The sequence below is a fragment of the Polypterus senegalus genome, chromosome 11 (assembly GCF_016835505.1).
Source record: "Polypterus senegalus isolate Bchr_013 chromosome 11, ASM1683550v1, whole genome shotgun sequence".
Classification (NCBI taxonomy): domain Eukaryota; kingdom Metazoa; phylum Chordata; class Cladistia; order Polypteriformes; family Polypteridae; genus Polypterus; species Polypterus senegalus.
The window spans coordinates 32,321,219-32,342,680 of NC_053164.1; the positions used below are offsets into that span (position 1 = coordinate 32,321,219).

Genomic DNA, 21,462 nt, shown 5'->3' on the forward strand with positions numbered 1-21,462 from the left:
AGGCACAGGGAGAACATGGAAGTTCTTCACAAATAGTAAAAGGAAAATAACTCAAACTCAGGTTTCCAGAATTGTGAACCATGGCACCACCATGCGCTTTTTAAAACTATCAATTTCAGGTCCCTTCAGCTAATAATAGAACTGTAATAACTTTAAATACTGAATGTGTCTTTATTTAGCAAATCTCTCTATTATAAAAGGAAATCCTGGGACAAGACTAATTTCAGGTCCTGCGAGACGAGATTTTTTGGCAAGAGATTTTGACAAGTCCCACCCTCCTCTCAAACCTTTACAACCACGCCCACTGTCCAGTCACTTCTCATTCGTGTGAATGCTATTGTCAGACACAGTTGTTCCACTCTCTGCTCCAAGCAGGGTCAGAAATAAAAGACTAAAGAGTAGAAGACAAAATAGAACATCATAAAAAGAGGTTCGAAAAATGTTTGCACGATACACATGCAGAGCAGGTTAGAGATTATGCAAGTACTAAAATTCAAAAGTCTCAAAAAACTGATAGTAAAGATCGCAATAGCCCAAAAAAAACAGAAATTATTATTCGGTGAAATAATGGAACAGCTAAAAGAGATTGAATGTATGGACATAGGTGATATGACAGAAGTACGTAGATTTTGTTCAGCTTTAAACTTTAAGTCGGAGACTTGTAGATCGTCTAATTCGTGTTGCCATCAGGGAAAAGTAGTGTTTTTCCCAGTGAAGAGGCCTATCCTCAAGAATTAAAAGATTTGTTGTTTGGTGAAAGTGAAATCCACATACGCGAGCAGCAGAGATGCAAAGTAGCTGGCGAGTAGCGCAGGCCATAGGGTTGACGAGTGAAGTGAGCAGGGGGCAAAGCCCTCTAGTTGTATAAATGATATCCTGGTACTGGAAAAACACTCACGTAAAGTATTGTTTAGATTAGATTATTTGTTTTTAGTCATTGTCAGTTAACCTGCTGAAATAAGTGTACATGACATAAAATATGTAGCCCATAATTTGAGCTTTTCCTTGCTACATGAAAGATGTGGGCCAAGATTTAGTGTAGATTGACCAAATAGTATGCAAAGAAAAGTTAAAATTTTCAGCTGGATGTGAACCAATTCAGCCCTTCTAGCTTTCTTTGGTAAGGTATTGTTAAAGCATTTCATCAAGTTGATTCTTGTACAGTTGTAATGATAATAATCAAAATGTTGTAACTGTTAAACCAAATACACAAAATTAACAACCACATTGGAAACAATCAATTTTAAAAAGATGCCCCTCAAACAAAAGCTAAAAATGCTAAATAATCTGAGAAACTGTACAAAAAATGATCTTAAGTAGTCTTTATACTCACATATTCAAAAGATCATAGTTTATATTGCTGAAGGAAAACAAAAAAACTTCAGGATATTGCAGCATTGTTAGCTTGATAACAGTGGTTTGGATTTAAGTCTTATTTTTCAAAGAAACTATGTAACAATAAGAGTATTATGGTACAGTATAATTTTAAGTTTAATTTTCATCTATCCCATATTTCTCATGTCACGTTTATTGTACAATGAAATGTTTCATTCTGATTATCCTTCAATTTCAATGTTTATCGCATTGGGGCCTTTACATAAACTATATGGTATGATAATTTCTATGAGATTGTTGTATCTTGAGTTTCATTTTTTCCCCCCACGTGTTCTGGAGCTAAACCATTTTTCTGCTTTCATTTAAATAAACCAATTCAACCAAAAACTAAGTGGGTTACTTACTAATACGTGTCTCCACACAACTTTGTGTAGATGAATCAGGACCTAAACAGTAGTGGCATTATGGATTTTGTGGTTTAATGGTTTACTTACCTACTTTACTTACTTACCTTCTGCTACACAGTCATCTATGTTTTGCCATACTTATTACTCCTGTGGTGATCTGGATCATCAATTAAGGGTAAATGAGCTTAAGTAGAGAGAGGTGTTTTTTTTTAGTTTTTTTTCTTCTTCTTTACCAACATGGCACATTTCAACACTACATTAAGTGGGAGCAGTCAATTTGACAGATAATAGACAACCAGGTCACCCACTCTGTTCCCCCATTTCTAATTTCTTTGGGATGCAGATGCAGCTTGGACAAACCCTCTGTTTGTGTTACTGTTTCTGACAGCATAAAAGTATCGGCTGCTGCTTGTCCTGAGTGAATTGCATACATTCCTCACCACAAGCATGTTTTGGGGAAATTGTAATATTTTAATCTGTATTAATTCATCATGAACTGGTCACTTTTACAACCTATCAACTTCCACTTAAATTTGTGTCTTCACATTTCCTCACTAACTGCTCAATTCATTTCTACTGGGTGATGGCAATGGCACGGCTAATAAGAAAGATATTTTACTCAATGAGTACAACTATACATATTGGAAATGGTCATCAATTGAACCCTTGTTAATATTTTTTATCTGCTGCTCTTTACAATGATTTACTGTATTTTTCTCATGACTTTTTAGTGTGAGTGCGTACCAAATGCATCATTGCATCAAATGGTGGTACAGCTAAACCATTTCTCAGAAGCACGTTTTGTGAAAGTGCCTGTTTACTGGATCCTGGTATTGTTTTTTTGCAGTGGTAAAATGCACCAAAATGTTGTATAAAGTTGAAAAGCATTTTATACATACTGTTTCCTTTCCTGAATTAAACAGCATCTCAGCGCTTGTATTTTTGTCTGTTTTTACCCATATTAAACATTTTTGAAATTTGTAGTGCTAATGTGTTCCTTATGGTGATTCATCCCAATAATGTGGCAGATAGCATTTTTATAAATTACTTTATAGGAATAATGCAGACATCCTGTGGATATGACTAAAAATTTGCCTATCAGACAGTTGCAATTTTGATTACCAATTTAAATATCAGAAAAGGGATTGGTCTGCCACTCTTTATGTGCTTACTAGTAAATTGTTAGGGTGAAGTTGGACATCCACTGTTTCAGCTAACATATATGGCAGACAAATATCTTTTAATATTCTTGGGGTTACACAGTGGTTGATGCAATCTTTAAACATAAATGATGGTTTAGTAACTGATGCCTGGTAAGCAGCTTGCATGTTAAAATTGTTTCAGAACATCAGTGCTAATTTCTGTTGCTGTATGTTATATGTACTTAATCATTCATACACAAAGCTCGCAAATGACAATTTTTATTTTGCATGTTCTGTTTAAACCATAGTAGTATCTGAGATCTTTCAGAAGCCTGCTTATTTACTTTGTGGGCCCAATTTTTTAATTTTTTTTTTTTAACTTCCAGGATTGAAGTCCAAATTAAACATGTTTATTTTCTGAAGCTGACTTTCTTCAGGTTATTTAGATTTCTTTCTTTCTTTCTTTCTTTCTTTACTTTTTTTTTTTAATTAGTGGATTCATGAACTATTCAATGTCTGCACACTTTATTATTCTGTAGTTTTTAAATTGATTAATTTGCCCTTTTTGCCCATCAATCTACACTCCGTAACCCATAATGGCAAAGTGTAAACATGTTTTCAGAATGGTTTGCAAATGTACTAAAAAATAAAAAACTAAAATCTCTCATTTATAGAAATATTCAGACCCTTTGCTGTGGCACTGCAGATTGTGGCCAGGTGCATCCCATTTGCTTTAATTCTCCTTGAGATGCATCTACAACTTGATTGTGGTCCACCTATGGCAAATATAATTGACTGGACATTGTTTAGAAAGACGCACACACCTGAACTCTTAAAAACATTATTTCTTTAATGGTACTTGACTGGGTTGTGTGGTTTCTCGTTGCACCATTGCTTGACAAATAACCATTTAATTCTGTGAAGGGTTCTTTGCATATAAAATTAGTTCTTTGGGCTTTGAAATGGTTTTTAATAAGTGAACAAAACTGAAGTTGTTAATGTTTTAATGTAGTTATTGTTATTTATGGAACCTGTTACAGATCAAAATAGTTTTATTTTTTAGAACCTTCATGTGGATGGTTCTTTTGAGAACCAAAAAGGGGTCCCATAATGTGTGTCTGGACAAAATCCAGGCCATGAAGTCTGTCTCTCTGTAGACCTCCATTATAAATTAGTGGTGAGGCACAGATCAGTGCAAGGGTATAATACTAATTCTAAGGGTTTGAGTTTTCTCGTGAACCCTGTGGCTTTGGAAATTATTAAATGAAAGAAATTCGGAACCAGCAGGACTCTTCAAGACTTGGCCATCCAGCCAGGGACCAAGAACCCAATGTTCACTCTAACAGAGATTTAGAAGCCCTCTGCTGAGATGGGAGAACCTGTCAGAAGAATAACAATGTCAATAGCACTTCATCAATAAGGCGTCTATGGTATCTCTATCTGAGATGTCATGAGGAGAATGATTCCCTGGCCTAATACAACTAAAATTTGACTCTTTGGGCACAACTCCAAGAATTATGTCTGGTGAAAACCAGGCACTGCTCATTACCTGCCTAATACTGTTCCTACATTAAAGCATTGTGATGGCAGCATCATGCTATGGGGTGCATCTCAGTGGCAGGGGCACGAAAACTGGTCAGAAGTAAGGGACGTGTGAATGCAGCCAAATAGAAATAGGTCCTTAAAGAAAACCTTCTCCAGAGTACATGCTATCTCTGATTGGGGCATGGTTTACCTTTCACCATGAAGTATATTTTATATCCTTTCATATGAAGTATACAACCAAGATAACATTGGTGTGTTTTTGAGGCAAGTTTCTGAATGTCCAGGAGTGACCCAGTCATGGCCCAGACTTTAACCCCATAGGAAAAGTGTGGAGAGACCTGCAGATGGCAGTTTACAGACACTTCCCATCAAGTAACTGAGCTTGAGGGGACCTTGCCAAGAAGAATTAGATAAACTGCCCAAATTCTGGTGTGCAAAGCTTGTAGTGACTTACCCAGAAAGAATCAAAGGTGTAATTGCTGCCAAATGACCTTCTACAAAGAGCCTGAATACTCCAGGCTTCTGTCTTCTGTATTCTTTTAATGAATCCGCTGACTGGTGCTGCCGCTTTTTCTGGCCTTATGGATTATATGCTGGCAGATAATGATGCTTTGGTGACTCACCTCCTTGACTTGCTATATAGTTTAAAATCTGACAGAGTAGCTCTCTCCTCATTGTCTCTGTCTGTTGCTTTTACTTGTTTTGCTTTAACCTTTACATGACTTATCACTCACTGGATTAAGAGAGAGCTCGTCATTGAAATAAGCAATAATATTATTTTTCAGGTGGAAGAATCACTTGTGAAGATTGAACACCCTACAGACAAGGGAAATGGGCACTGCCTGTTTGCTGCTGATGTTGGCAGTCCTTAGTGGAATCTTCAGTGAAACATCGTTGTGTCTGAACTGGGATCCAGTTCCCCGCAAAACCATCCTATTCAACAGTGAGTATGGATAATGGAGAACATCCCATGGTACCTGCCAGCTTTGAATTGTTTACTGTTGTTAGCTGAAACTAAGTCATAAAACTGAAGGACCTCACTCTCATAGAATTCAGTATTTTACCTGTATGATGCCTTTATGATCTAGGACTGATTTTTTTGAATGGTAACACTGCTCCCTGCTATGCCCAACACTTGGAATTTCCATTTCTATAAATAAATTAAGGGCACCATGGTGGTATAGTAGTTAGTGCTTTTTGCCTTATGAATCCTCTGTCCTTGGTTAGAATACTGAACCAGGTAAATGTCTTTGAAAAGTTTACACATTCTCTGCAAGTTTTAATGGATTTCCCCTTATCATTCCCAAATCTGTGTAAATGTGGTTCTGTATGTAAGTGGGCACTCTGATGAACTGGCATCTAGTCCAGTGATAATTCTTGTTTTGCAAACAATGTTATTAGGGTAGCCTATCCTTGAACTGAATTCAGTTAGTTTGAAAATATCACGTAAATGCAGAGTAAAAGTAAAAGTCTTACTATCATCACTTTGTGTGGATTGTTACCATGATTTGTCACTTATCATTTCTGGATAATTCTACAAATAAGTTGTCTTTTCAACTGCTCTGACACTTCTTTCCCCTGACAGCATTACTTTGAAAAAGACAAATCCATTTTTTTTTTGTTATTAATATGCATGGTTTTTCATATGTGGCTGCAACAGATTTTTTTAAACTTGCACAAATTATTTTGCATATCAATATCCAATTGCTTAGAACCCTTGGAGAAATACAAATCTGCACATTTAATATTTCTTGTGATGTCATCATGTTGGTGTGATTGTAAATACTGTATGTTTGTTAATTGGAAAAATGTTCATGTCTGTTTCTGGCATATTAATGCAAGTTGGAATCTCCTGTGTATTCCAACTAATCTTTGAGTTTATGGACAACAAGAAGCTTGAGTATGATGGCTATGATTGCATCTATTGACATCTCCAAGTATAGTCATGTTTGAATGTTAACATAATCTGGTATTAAAATGTTGAAATGAATTTTTAAATATTGCAACAGACCAGATGATAGCAGTATGTACAAGGATAGTCCGTTCACAAATCTGTTCCAGTTTTAATAGGTAAAAAAAATCAACAACAATAATGAATAGATGGCCTCCATTTTTCTTTTTTTAAATGGGCCTAACAAGATAAATCACCAATGTCTCTAATAATACTGACATTACATGAATACAGCTTGACTGTTTACAAATTATTTTAATTGTCAAGTTCTTGTCACTTACTGTTCTGTGTAGTTGCTTCGGACATCTTCCCTGTCACTGTATCAACTTCAACCAGCAATTTAGTCCTGACCCATTATGGTGGAGAAATGTTTGAGACATCAGTAGGTCTGCAGGTGTCTGCCTTCCTGTATTTTAACCATTTCTAGGAAGAAAATGGAGTGATGATGTAGTTGATATAATTTGGGTTGCACATTTTGTTCTGGTATTATTCTTCACATACTTAAAGAATATTCACACTCAAAACTTGAGCTAAACTAAATACTGATTTAAATATTAATCCAGAAAGGATATATATGTAGACTTGTCACTTATTTGATAAATCTAATCGTGTTTGTACCTGCAGCTTAAAGGGTAGGAAAACCTTTACTCCGCATTTAATAGAATCCAGTGAACATTTCCAGAACTCCTATTTTTTGGTTTCCGAGTTTCCAATCCATTTCACAATTTGAGATCCAACAGGTCATAGCTAGTTAGCACAGGCTTTACTGAGGTCGGTAGCTCTGATTGTGCCCACTTCTGGCTCAGGCTTTAGAAATGCTTGTAATTAAGGCTGCTGCGTAATTAAAACCGAGAAATTGTTTCCAGGTTGTTTTTAGAGCGGATGGGAGGAGGGGGAGCTCTGGAAGGCCATAAAAACAGATGTGCTTGAAGGCGGGGGTAGAGTGCTTAGTTGACAAATGGTGGTGGGGGGTGTTTAGCAGCGGATGAGAGGGTTTACACAAAAGAAGAAAAGCCTGTGGCGTCTGCCTTAGTAAGCATGGGCATGGAGGAATTTCTGTAACAAAATTGATGTGCAGTTTTATCTATAATTTTGTGTTAGGCTTCATCTGCAAATCTACAGAAAAAGTACTAGTTGAACATATAAATGGCAAGGCAAGCCCCATCATTTTAGGTACAATTGTAAATCAAACCCTCCCCAACAAAAGCTTCAACCCCCTTTAATGCTTGGTAGAAACCCTGTTGCTCCAACACACAGAACAATTTCTTTCTTTACATCTAACTACCATTTCTTTCCTTTTCATCTGAGCTTCATTGCCCATGTCCCACTCTTTTACCCATATTATATTAACTGTTTCCTTCAAAACCAAGAGACTCTTTAGAAAGTGCAAAGGGGGCACTGTTCTCAGAACAGTAACTGTCAAGTCTTAGGGTTTTTGTTTCCCCCACCAACTGTGTACTTCCATTCTTATTTAGCTCTTCTCTAGTTTAGGGGGGTTTGAGTATATACCAGAAGCATTGGTTGCAAGCCAGGGACCTGGACAGTGCACCACATTTTTCCAGGTCCCACGTATTTACACACCCACACTAACACAAGGGCCAATTTGGAATCGCCCATTAACCTAACCTACTGGATATATAAATGGTTTCAAATTATTTAATTAGCAGCATAGATTAATAACAATTACAAAAGTCAAATTTGTGGCTTTGAATGTATATTTTGCTCCTTTTTGTTCTCATAAGTGTATTGCTTTCTGTAGCTAAGTTGCATGAAAAGCGAAATATCCAACACGTCATACAGGAAATGTACCCTTTGAACAGCTATTATGAATTCCTCTGTACTTTACGTTGGCCGTGACAACTTTCGGTATTGCAAAGACCCATTTGTAATCACCGATTTAGGCAAAACGTTTTGTTAAGATCTATCATATCATATCATATCATTGGGTACTGTTCTAAAAGCTTGGTATTGAGATCAATAACCTGTAATACCAAGTGCTGTACACTATGAAAAACTGATTATTATTAGTATAAAAAAGTCGTCTGTGAGGGCTCCGTTTCACTGTAGTTGTTTCAACAACTGGTTTGACATGGCCACCCTATTAGGATTTTTGCACAAAGTGAGGGTGTTTGGCAAACAGTGTAAATTCTTGATGTACAGTAGGTAGCAAGAAGTGTGATAATATGTATTTAGATTTTTCCTTATCTCTCTGCATAACCTTAAATGCAGAGTTACTCACAATTTTATCTAGTTATTTTGGTAGTTTTCTAACAGTACAGACTTGCCCAGCATTTTTTTTAAACCTTTATTTGAAAATCCTGTGCTTTGCATGTATAACTTGTGGGGAGTGTGTCCATTCAGGTTTTTCTGTTTTTGCACATGCCTTTCGCATACCGCTACAGCTAATAATATGAATTCACTTGTCCATGCCAAATGTGGGAAGTACTTTTCAATTATATTTGATAGTAGCATGTTGGTGGTTTTGAATACAGTGTGACAGAGAATCAATACACTTTCACATCCTATCCATTTCTTTGTGTTTTATTACCATTGTTTCCACATGCCACTTGTGATTTGTACATAGTTATTTTATAATTTATTGCCATCATTCATAACAAAACACATTACAAAATGGCCTGTAACACGTAATGTACATTTACCACACACTTTCTGGAGTGATTAGAGAACTAAGATGTGTGTAGGTTTTTTTCTGTTTGCCTAAGATACCTTTTGTATTTTTCCTTTTCTAGCTCTTTACTGAGTACCTGATTAAAGATAATAAGCAATCAAACAGCTTTCAAGGCTAAGAGAATGTACTGGAAGGGCCTTGTAACTATATTTGCAACGTGGCATTATCTTTGGGGCTGTGTCAAGGCCTCAAGTGTGGGCTCCTTGCTTCAGTGTTTTCATAAAACAGGAGAAACCTGAGCACGCTGGCCCTGGTAAGAGCTGCATTACTCTTGCTGATGTTGTGATGGCTTTGCCAAGCCACAGTAACTCTCACTAATCTACTGAGTGACTTGCTCAGAAATATACCAACTCCTGCACCTTATCAGTAAGTCAGAGATTTGTTGAAGCCCTAAGGTGGTGTGTCAACAGCAGTTCATTAATGTAGAATTTGACAACTGCTTAAATCGCACCACTTCTCTATTACCTCAGGTTTAAAATATCAAAAAGTGCTCATCAACATTTCCAACCAGATGTTGACTACCAAAAGCTGCTGCTGTTTTTCATATATTTACTTTGACACATGGCATTTGCCTTTTAATAGCCCAGAACCAAAAATCCAGTTGGGCAGAGTAGGTTTAGCTCAGAAAGGGCATGTAGCATTGAGCCGATCAGATCAGCATTTCTGATAATCAAATGAGCGACAACTACCACCACAATTATTTATATTACACAATTTTATGTAAACGTGCATCTCAATGTGGTTCACAAATAGTACAGAGAGGAAAAAAAAAAATATATATATATATAGAAAAATGGCACTTGCATTGTTTGTAGGGAAATTATGTGCCACATTTTTGGTTGGATGGCGTGGATGCGGGTGTAAAGGTAAATACTGTTGGTTGGGAATGTGTGTGTGTCATTGAATAGATAAGCTTTTTGTGATGTGGGTGTAGAAGTTGAGAAGACATAATTAAAGTAGAACAGATGTGTTTATGAGTAGGGCTTATGCACATTAAAAGGTGATACACATGTAAATGGATTGGCATTTGTTAAAAAAAAAAATTGGTGCACACTTTTTGTGTTTTCAAACATCCTGCACTCTTTCAAGATGGATTTTTAAGAGATGTCTTCTCAGCTTGATGCAACTAGCAACCCAGGATTTCACATCTCTCTGCCATGAGTTTGCGTAACTTCTTCCCAAATTTCACACAAACTCTGCAAGAAAAAAGATAGCAGACCTTCATTCTGCCAAGGAGGCACACTGAACTCTAAGTTAAACTGTTGTCACTTTATACTTTCTGAAACGGCAAAATTTGAGTCACACATCACTGGAAAAGAGTAGCCAGCAGTCTTTAATATTTCTGTTCTCTCTAACATATGTCAGAGATTTGTAAATTAAATATGGTAATAATGATAAAGCTAAGTTGCATCCTCCGCTGTATCTATTACTATATTTTGTTTTTCACAAAGACACTTCTGCACTCTTTGCCTTGGTTATTTTTCTAGGCAGACAGTTGCATTTTTTAATGATGTGTTATGTGCAAAGGTATGCTTTTGTACAAGCTCATTGTACAAACCCCTGTCTGAACAAGCATGCCTTTCAACACTGGGACTGAGAGAATATCTCAAAGAATGCTGAGTTTTGGAATCTAAAATTGAAGAGAGTGAAAGTGAATCTTCCAGAAGTGTCAAAATACAGAGATGTGTGTGATGGTGTGTGCATCAGCAGGGCTGCATGCTTGTTGTTAAAGCTGGTTGTGTTTGTGCCTCTCTCTGTGTGTGTGTGTGTGTGTTTCAATGTAGTGAACTTAGCTGTTAGTAAAATATTCCTTTCCAGTTACACCAGCTCATTGCAAAATGCCAGGGCTGACTGCAATGACACAGATTTTTTTTTTTTTTTAATTTTCCTAAATATGAAAATTACAAAAATATGCACACCTACTGAGTTGCCAGTTCATTAGGTATACTCACAGCCTTCATACAAATTCTTCATTTCAACACATTATATATCATGTATTAGTTATGTGTGGTATAAATTGGACAGACCTACACTTCTAGCATCAGTTAGTGTTCATATGAGTCTTGCAGTGGGCCAAATCAGTAACCTTGCTGACACTGAACTTGGCACTGTTGTCAGTTGTAGCATCTCCCAAATGACTGTCATCATGGGCTTTTAAAACACAGACATTTCAATGGTTCTACAAAGAATGAAGCAAGAAATAAAAACCTACCAGCAGTAGGCGATACTGCAGACTAAAACAGCTTGTGGATTAAATATTTCAGTGGATAATGACTAAAAACATCAAACAAATAGATGGGACATAATCAGGCAAATCTCATCTAAGTTCAACATTGGTGTGCAGTCTGTCATCTCAGAATGCACCATTTGTCTATTTGTTGGACTTTGTCTTGACTGGGCTACCACATAAGCATCAGAACTGGACCTTTGAGGAGTAGACATAGTGCTTTCTCAGAAAAATCATAATTTTATTTTTTGCATCATGCTAATTGAAGAATTAGAAGCACAAGTAACACACGTCCAAGAAGCCATCCTGTTTGGTGTCAATCGTATAAGCCATTGGAAACAGTATGGTGGTGTGGGGAATGTTTTCCTGGTACACATCAGCGTTCCTGATACCCGCTGAAGAATGTTTGAATAGAGAAACTTATCCAAACAATGCTGACCAAGTTAATTACTTCATGGCTACAGTTTATCCACACTTGGATGGTAATTTCCAGCCTGATAATGCACTATGTAACAAGACACACATTGTCACTGATTTAGGGGTCATGACAGTAATATTTCCTTGTTTCAACAGCCTGCTAAGTGATCTGATCTTAATAGTATCAAACATATTTGTGATCAGGATGAAAGGACTAAGTCCGTGCAGCCGTCCAATTTGCAGCAACTGCAGAGTGCAGTCATTTCTGCATGGTAAAATATTCCAGAACAACGCAGCCAACATTTGCAGAACCCATTTCCAATCAAATGAATGCTTTTCTGAAAGCCAAACATGCACAAGACAGAAGGACCTAATAAACTGGCAACATTTTGTACATTTTAAATTTATATACACATACATCCATACAGAGAAGTGCTAAGTGTATTCCACATATGCACACATCCATTTTTTTGTACAGAGTTGATGACCATCTAGAGTGACTGTGTCTTCTTCTTTGGAGTGTTGCTGTTTATAGACAGCCCATACGTACTAAATGCAGTATGTGTCTGAATGCACACCCCCTGCATTTCTAATTTAACTTTGTATGTGTTTCCTGATAGCTAGACTTTTCTTAGTTCTGCATATACTTTTTCAAAACTTGGAACTGCTTTTCTTTTGTGCCACAGATCTCAAAGATATCAAGAGTTTTTCAAAGATTGGTGTCTTCAACTATACAACACTAACACTGGATGAGGAAAACAAGAGGCTGTATGTTGGTGCACGAGAAGCCATCTTTGCCCTCAACATGACAGATGTGTCTCAGAACAGCAAATTGGTAAGACTTTTTTATCTTTGGTACACTTTTTTTCCTTTGGTTTGCAAACCTCCTGAAAGTGGTCTGTTTTCATCTGTTTGCAGATTGTATGGGAGGCACCACCGGAAAAGAAAGCTGAGTGCATCCAGAAAGGAAAGAACAACCAAGTATGTACTTCATTAGGTTCCATGTTCATGACAGAGATAACTTCCATATTCATGCAGCTTGTATGTGCTAGTTAGATCTGAAGCTTTCTTTTCTTCAGATATTGCTAAATGTTTCCGTTATTGAGTACATGTAGCCAGGTTTGTCACACTTTCAGTTTAGATTATCTCAACTGAGACATTTTGTGCAAATCTCCCAAAGTCTCCAAATCTACCTAATTTTTAGGCCACTATTTTAATGAAGTAGAGGCCACCACTGCTTGTCTAATCCCAGTTGGGTAAGATGAATCTGGCCATTAGTCAGTTTAGCTTGTGCCTTAAGTGCATTTGATATCTTTTGCAGTAAAATAATAATAATAAATACACATTGGAAGAAAACATGTATGGCAAATGCAGGTATTGATTCTTTCAGCATATGGCTAAAGCATAATCAAAAATATTAAGGCAGAGTTGACCTCCTGGTTTGAGTTATGTTTATTAGCTATGTTATAAACTTTGTGAGGCATAAAACTAACATTGATTTAATTAGGCATTCTTTTTTTTTTTTTATATATATATAAAAGCAACACTGGTACATGTGCAGTTTAAGTCATCTCAAATATCAAGCATGAAGGGTTTTCTATGTCTAAAAACATCCACATCAACAGATGCATATCTTAACTGTGACTGCAAAATTAAAATACTTTCAACTAATGTTTTTTTTTTCTTTTTTCTTTACACAGTCTGAATGCTTCAACTACATTCGGTTTCTCCAACGGTACAATGAAACACACATGTACACATGTGGAACCTATGCCTTTCAGCCAAAGTGCTCATATATTGTAAGTGTTCAATCCCTGTCTGATCTTTGCTTTATCCGAGCTTGCTGTTTATTTTTTGTGTGACTTGTACTGTTCCATTTTAAAAGGACTTTGTAAATAAACAGAGGTGCTACTCCTAGACCTAGGGTGGAGGTCACTTTCAAACATTTTGCTTTTACGTTTACAGAGTCTAGAAAACTTCACTCTTGAAGACTTGGTTCTGGAAGATGGCAAAGGCAAGTGCCCTTATGACCCTGCCAAAGGGCACACAGGACTTATTGTTGGTGAGTGATAGTTTGACATATGTATTTTTTTTTTATATATGAAAACCTACACAAAATCTTTCCCCGGGTTTATACTGCTTTTGAAAAGCAGCACTTTTAAAGTAAGGATCTAATTGTTTATTAGATAAATTGTCTGTGGAAGGCCTATATACATTTGATAAGTCTCCTATTATTTATCTTATTCCTCTTATTGATAAATAATGAATTCCAGTAGTAACTTTGCCTTGAGTAGGCATGTTTCCAAAAAACAGATTCATCCAAAGAATAGACAACTTATTAAATGACAACGCAACAAATGTGTGAAAGTTTAATACATACATTGATGTGATAATACATTAGAATATTAGAAAAAGTTTGAACAGGCCATGCATTCCAGAAAAGCCTGCCAATCCTTTCCACCTACTTTCTGCAGAATAACATCAAATTGAGTTTTAAAGGTTCCTAAAGCTACAGAATATTCTGTACCACACTAATTGCTAATTTAATCCATGTGTCTGTGGTTCTCTGTGTGAAGAAAAACTTTCTAACATACAAAAGTTTACCTTTAATAAGTTTCCATCAGTGTTGCTATGTTCCTGTTGAAGAACTTGTTTTAAAGTTACAGCCAAGATCCACTGTACTAATTTTTTTCATAATTTTAAAAAAGTCATGTTACCTCTTAATCTGTGTTTGCTTAAAAGGAAAATGGTTCCGCTCCTTCAAGCTCTCCTCAGAACTTGTCCTTGCAGTCCTGGAATCGGCCTACTTATTTCTTAAAGATTTTTGTGTTATTGTAATGATCCTTACATGGAAACATATGCATATCCACTATAATTTTATTTTAATCAGTATTTGAATTTTTTAGAATAATTACATATTTTACTATGAAATCTCCGGTTTTTCTCATTGATACAGATGACGTTCTTAACATTAGCTCTCTGAGCCTCTTTTAGAACGGAACATTGACAATCCTTTGCCTACATGTTTATTTTCTGCAGCACACCAAAAAGAGTGTAGCCTTAATCTCTGTGCTCCGTGGGCCTCAGAGCTCCATGTGTTTCCAATTCCCTCTATGTGCATTTTAATATTGTTATTGAATGACTGCGGAATAGAAAATGACACGTTTAAGATCAGCTTTCTCAAAATTAGGCACTGTCATCAAATTATATGAAGAAACGAGTAATCTAGAATGAATGGGTAGGAGAATTTGATGAGCATTCCTGGGATGTTCTGTGAATGGGTAAAAGAAGGGTGATTATACTAATTAGCAATTTTTTACTTTTATAATAAGAGACTATTTACAAATTAAGAAATTTTATTAAGTAGCTTCAGTAAAGAAAATATCGTTCAGGTACCTTGCAGTTAGTTGAGAAACATTTTAAAATCAATTTATTTGTTTATTTATAACTCTTATTTCAGAAATCAGGGTGGGTTGATTATTACGGAATGAGAAAGAAGTATGCGCTTACAAGCTTTCTCATATTTCTACCTGGCCTTTAACTGACAGTAGTTTTACGTGTCTTCTTCACTTGAATGCCGTTCCTTTACAACAGTCCTAGCATAATATGGCTACTTAACACAAACACTGAATGATATGGTAGAGAACTTAACACATTTATGATTAACTTTGTGTTTCTCCTACCTATTGAATCTCACTCCAAGTTCTCATGTAGTGCCTTACAAGTACTCCTCATTTGACCCTCATTCATGAGGACACCAATCAAGCTATGTTAAAGGTCAGGAAAATAACATACTTTACAGAAGTCGACTATGAAATTCTTCTAAGTGGTAGAATGCATAGGTGCAGCTAATTGCTGGGCAGATGGTAATCTTGTGTATCCTAACCCAGTGTCTGTAAGCAGAAAATACTTTAGCTGAACTACAGGAAAATACTAATTACAGCGATGCATATTTATGCACAGATAGAACAAGAAGTTGAAGTGATCTCCATGTGCTCTCAAGTAGAAATAAATCCTTTAAAATTACGTCTCTGGACTCTCCCTTTCTTTCATTTTCTTCCTTTCTTGGTTTTATTTGCTGTCTCTAGTTTCTGGCTGGCGACAGCAGCCTCCTCTCAGAGAACCAATTTGTTTCCATCCGCAAGCCTCCCCTAAGATTTTTTCCAATAACTCTTCTAAAGTGTTTACACATTATAATCCCAACCCTCCCCTCCGCCACACACGCCCCCACCCAACAAGCTCCATTCCTTCTTAAATTAGGAGCACTACCATAGTAAGCGTATATTTTTTTATGTATCTGATGCCTCCTTTTGTGTGACTTGTTAATATTTGTTTGCACAAACATGGCCCCTTCCCACCACACATGTCTGCACCATCCATGTGGCCAAAAATTCTCCCATTTACAATCAGTTGGGAGTATCCTGCGTGTTAATAAGCCCTGCAGGGCAGTTTCCAAGCACAGCAGACACTGTGTCACTTCTGTATGCTTGTGCTCTATTCCCCTGGCACCATGACTTCATTACAGACTGAGGTCACCATCTCCTGGGGTCACTCTTCTGGCTGGCATCATTGATTCATCCTGGATGAAAATAATCCCTGGCTGCCACTGGCACTGAGCTTTTTGGCCGGTGGAGTTCTGTTGTCTGTAGACTCCAGCCTAAACATGCCCTTTACTGCTGTATCCAAAGTTCACTCCATAATTCCCTCGTGGAATTTGTAAGGAAAATATTACATAATGATTTGTAAGACGTTTATTACTCAGCAAGTTGCTACCTTTCTAGGGAATGTGTCACGCACTTTGTAGTAATCCTTTTGGATAGGAAGCAAGTCAGTTAAACGTAGGACAGACATGCCAGACTTTTACCAGAATTTGATGAGCAATGAGGAAGTATCAGTACAATTCTATAAACAGATGTGGTGTTTGAGCATACAACTGGCAGCTGGGCCTGTTTGTTCAGCACATGTGTCTAATATGTGTGTGCCTTTTTTCAGATAAGGAGCTTTATTCTGCTACCTTCAACAACTTCTTGGGCACAGAGCCAGTGATTCTAAGGAACTTGGGCCAACATCGTGTGATGAAGACCGAATATTTACCGTCCTGGCTTAACGGTAAGACTTGTTAGTGTTGTGGGTGTGTGCAAAGACAATCTGCCCACTTTTCCACTCCCCACGGGGTTATACTATGCAGTCATTGGGATGCTGTTTATATTTTATGATGTAAACCAGGTAATGTGCAGTAGTTATTGAATCAGCCTGGTATCATCCTGTGATGTAGTATACATGTTTAATCACATAATGAAATCACAGGACCCTTGGCACTAGAAGTGCAGAACAGAGTTATTGGCCTCTTTGTCTAAGAAGAAGATGATGTAGACCATTAGAACAGTTTTGATTAAACAACATTAAGTTTTGAAGGTCTCAAGTCTAAAAGATCAGCTCACAATTTACAAGTAACTGGGTCAGACTTAAAAAGGGGTAACCTGTATTTTTTTTTTTTTTCACATTACAGTAATCTAGTGTTCATACTGTTTTACAGTTTTATAATGGACTCATCAGTTCTAGTTTAACACAGTAACCGAGTGACAAGTCTTCTTGTCCTTTGTTTGTCATTTTGCATGTGCATCAAATCTTCTAATTTGTCATTTTTAAAGTTTTTTTTTTTTTCTTCTTTACTCACCCAGAACCTGATTTTGTTGCATCTACATTTGTGGAGGGAAACTGGGGAGATGATATGATTTACTTCTTCTTCAGTGAACGAGCAGTTGAGCTTGACTGTGACAATGAACAGGTTGTGGCTCGTGTGGCTCGAGTGTGCAAGGTATCCTTTTTCTTTCTTTCTTAAATTTCTACAACTAACCTGGACTATTCTAAGTGAATATCAAATAAGCAACCTGTATTATAAATCTTTTGTTAGAGAAAAAAATATCTCAAAATGCTTTACAAGTATGGAGATGCATTACAAAAAGTTTATACTGTATAAGTTTTTTTAACACAGACAGGTCAACTAACTTGCTTTGGGTCCAGCAGCACCTCAGAGGAAAGAACTGACCTTGGTGGTGTTTGAAGTTTAGCGCTTTACCAATTATACCACATTACTCTTCTCACTTTCTCATTCTCTTTTTAGGGTGATGTTGGGGGGGCTCGCACCCTTCAAAAGAAGTGGACTTCCTTCCTGAAAGCCCGTCTACTCTGCTCCATTCCACATCAGCATGTCCACTTTAATAAGGTCCAGGCTGTCTTTGCTCTTGGGAGTGGACAGGAAACCATTTTTTTTGGCATTTTTCAGGCACGCTGGTGAGTTGTGTGGTCTTTGCTCTAGGTCTGTTTACAGTTTTCTAGATATATTGTTGCCTGTTTACAAATCATTTTTGTGTTTATTGTCATGATGGCTAAATTATTTTGTTTAATTTCATCTAGGAAAACCTAGCGCTAAACTAAGCCTATCCCTTCACAAATTTTATCTGAAGTCTTCTCGTTTCACATTATTGTTTCCTTTCATTTATAAAGCAGCCTATGCTGACACTTGCTTTTTACTTGATGGATCATATTGACTTTCTTTTGTACATTAGATCAGAACCATCACTCTGTATGGCAAAGAGCCTTAATAACATGGACTTCTAGACAGTGATGTCTGTACTGAGTGGGCATCATTACTGTTGTATTTGTTGTTTTAAATTTAAGTGAAAGACATTAAATTAACCGCTAAGTTCTGTGTCAATGTCCTATCAAAAGGATAAGGTTTCTCATAGGGTAGGAGAGTTGAAGCTAGCTTCTTTACCCACTTGTTATACAGTGTTGGTTTTTTTTTTAGTTTTTTGGGTTTTTTTTTTTCTTATGTTGTGTAAGGGTGAATTGTTGCAGTAAACTTAATCCAGATGTCTCTTTGGTGCAGTAAATGCAGACAAAACCAGCATAGTTTATTCAGATTTAAGAATTCTGGTGTTTTGTCTTGATTTACATGAGTTGCTGTTAAATCAGGTATCTGTGAGGGTAGGAAATTAAAAAATAAATAAATACATCATCAGAAGGTGACTGTTGGTGAAAAGGGAGAATAGTAACATTAGCAAGATTGTCTATTGATCCCTCCTCTCTCTGTGTCATATGACAGGAGTTTGTTTTTACCAAAACGACAACTTCCTTTTCGAGGGAAATGGTCTTGTATGCCTTATGTGGCCACAGTACTTTGCAGTACTGCTGTGGATTATATGACCTGCAGCACAGGATGAGGTGGATTTAAACAATGACTGCTGGTTATTTCTTCATGAACGGAGCAAGTTCTGTCTTCACTGCTAAATGGAGTTGGCAAGTGGAGAGTAGATGTCTAGTGGATATCCCTGGTTCCTCAGTTTCTCTTCTAATTTCTCTGTGTTAATTTGTCATTGCTATAGCTTTAACTTTTTTTTTTTTTTCTGTTGCAGGGGTGATGTAGATGTGTCCGCTGTATGCCGCTATAATTTAGCCGACATTACAAAGGTGTTCAATGGGCCTTTTAAGGAATTTCGTGAATCGGCACAGAAATGGGGTCGCTATACCGGTCAGATCCCAACACCCCGGCCAGGATCAGTAAGTACCTTGTGAAGCTTAGAGCTGAGCGGTTTGGCAGTGAAGAGAAATCTTAATTTGATGAGGTTCAAGTGGTGGAAGATCGGTTTGGCTCGGATGATGCACTAAACACTCTGATGACATACAATCAGGCAACAAACAGGATTCACATTGGTGATGCCAAATTAGGAATGAGTACTGAAATAAATGACATAGTTAGTAGCTGCATCACAGACAGTATAGATGTTTCTGTCCTGTTAAATAGGAGACATTAAAGGATGTTGTCATACCTTTGATGGTAACAAGAGTGTCTGGCATTACTTGTTGCTGACTACCTGGTGTGGAATCATGAGTGTCTACTGCCTTGTGTAGTTTTCTAGTCTGTTGACTGCTCATCAAGTAAATTTTCCTATTGGAAGGTTTTTTTGTTTCATGCTTTTGATTTGATGAGAATTTTGGGATTAATAGATACATTAAGATAAACATGTAAATACCCCATAAACACTTGACCAAGTGAGTGTTTAATTTAATTTAGATTTTAGTAAGTTGAATGATAGTATTTGTCTAATTGAAAAAGGCAAAGAATTAACTGAAATTTGGAGCAAAATAATTAAAGGCACATGCACCAAATGTTTAATACCTATAAGTTTTTAAGTGTAAATTGGCACATGAGGACTAATTAAATCCGGTAAGTAGATTGGTGAACTGCCAGGGAAAACTTTAAAAGTCAGCATTAAGATTTTTCTTTTCCTCCATTGATCAATAGGCAGCTGGTAAAAACAAGACATTTTTAAAGTAATGCACTCTCACAAGTGTGTGTGTGTGTGTGTGAATAAGTAAGCTGTGGAATTTTTAATTTTTGGAAGACCACTATAAATGGTGTTAACAGTAGACCAGAGATGAAAAAATAAAAGCATGAATAACAGCCCTGGTAGCAGGATAGTCTAGATAGGATAAAATACAGTAAATGATTCTAACATGAAAATAAGCAGATTTGCAAATAGCTTTCATATGAGCTTGATTCAGAATCCAACTCAATAAAACAGATTTTGACACTGAATGTTTTTTCTAAAGCAATTGACTTTAAAGATATGGATTAAGATTAGTTCTAGGTCCAATACATATCACCTCACTAGGTTTGTCACATTTTAACTGTTATACAAGGAACCATTACATTGACTTAAATAAAACTTGATTATACAAACTTAGTATTTGCTGTTTTAGTAGGCCTGCTAAGTTTGCATCTCTGTGATTATGCACTTCTGTTAATGCATCCTATGTTGTTTGTATCATTAGAACTGCCTTATACTTCAGACGATTCTACAATTTATTTATTTTGTTTTTTATTTTAGAATTAGCTTGTACGCTACCAACAGCTACAACACTTAACCACGTGGATGAAAACTTGTTTAGGTTTTCACTTCCTTGCACCCAGTGCAGTCAGCATAGGCACCTGTTCTTCATAGAACCTAGACTGAATAAGCTAGTTAGTAAATTGGATTATTGAATGAACAACTGTAGACTCGGGCCAAATACAAATTTGATCTTTGTGTCATTTGTACATAAGTCGCTAAAAGTTAAAATGACTCTAAGTCATAGATTGGTCACATTGTCACCCTCTTTAGTCATGCACAAATTGTGCATTTTTATTTTTTAACTAATTCTATTGTGGGATAAAAATGGTAGTTGAAAACTCCTTTTTCGCTTTTAAAGAGTAGTGTGATTTTTTTCCTGCTTTATGCATGCAGAATTTTGAAGAAATAGGTGCATTTTCCACAATCCCACACTAAAATTCTAGGCCTAGTCCTTTTGTCCGTTTAGGTGATATTCATTAGACTAATTGTAAGAATTATCTAACAGAGAAAAAAGGTAACATTGCAAGAAACAAAGTCTAATTTTACCTGCAAGATTGATGAGGTTTTCATTGCAGAACCAAATGTCCAGGAGAAGGACATGGATCAGGTTCAACTCCATTCACTAAATCCAGTGTCTTTTGATATGAAAGAGAAATACCTTTATGTTTATTCTATGGTATGTACTATATAGTTTAATTAGCTTAAATAAAAAGGTTCTGAGCTTCTGTACAAAGTAGTCTAACTGGAGAGAAAAAATAAAATAAGCAACTACCAAAAAGAGACCTTGAAGCCATGCTATGGATTTTTTGTTTGATTCTGCCCAACGCAGACAGGCATGAAAGGGGTTAAATT

The 21,462-nt window shown here is 36.6% G+C and overlaps 1 protein-coding gene across 2 annotated transcripts in view; it reads left to right on the plus strand.

Moving 5' to 3' along the window:
- The window catches only part of sema4c (sema domain, immunoglobulin domain (Ig), transmembrane domain (TM) and short cytoplasmic domain, (semaphorin) 4C), a 33,467-nt gene extending 12,011 nt beyond the window's left edge, over positions 1-21,456 (plus strand). Inside the window, exons 2-10 of one of the 2 annotated variants that reach the window (XM_039768290.1) lie at positions 5,215-5,372; positions 12,400-12,548; positions 12,632-12,694; positions 13,414-13,512; positions 13,679-13,775; positions 16,706-16,822; positions 17,395-17,531; positions 17,838-18,007; positions 19,132-19,541. In XM_039768290.1, the coding sequence (XP_039624224.1) occupies positions 5,261-5,372; positions 12,400-12,548; positions 12,632-12,694; positions 13,414-13,512; positions 13,679-13,775; positions 16,706-16,822; positions 17,395-17,531; positions 17,838-18,007; positions 19,132-19,291 (1,104 nt within the window). In that variant the 5' untranslated portion in view covers positions 5,215-5,260 and the 3' untranslated portion in view covers positions 19,292-19,541. Of the gene's footprint in view, positions 1-5,214; positions 5,373-12,399; positions 12,549-12,631; positions 12,695-13,413; positions 13,513-13,678; positions 13,776-16,705; positions 16,823-17,394; positions 17,532-17,837; positions 18,008-19,131 lie in introns of both variants that reach the window. The other variant, XM_039768291.1, reaches the window with a different exon arrangement.
- Positions 21,457-21,462: the final 6 nt, after the last annotated feature.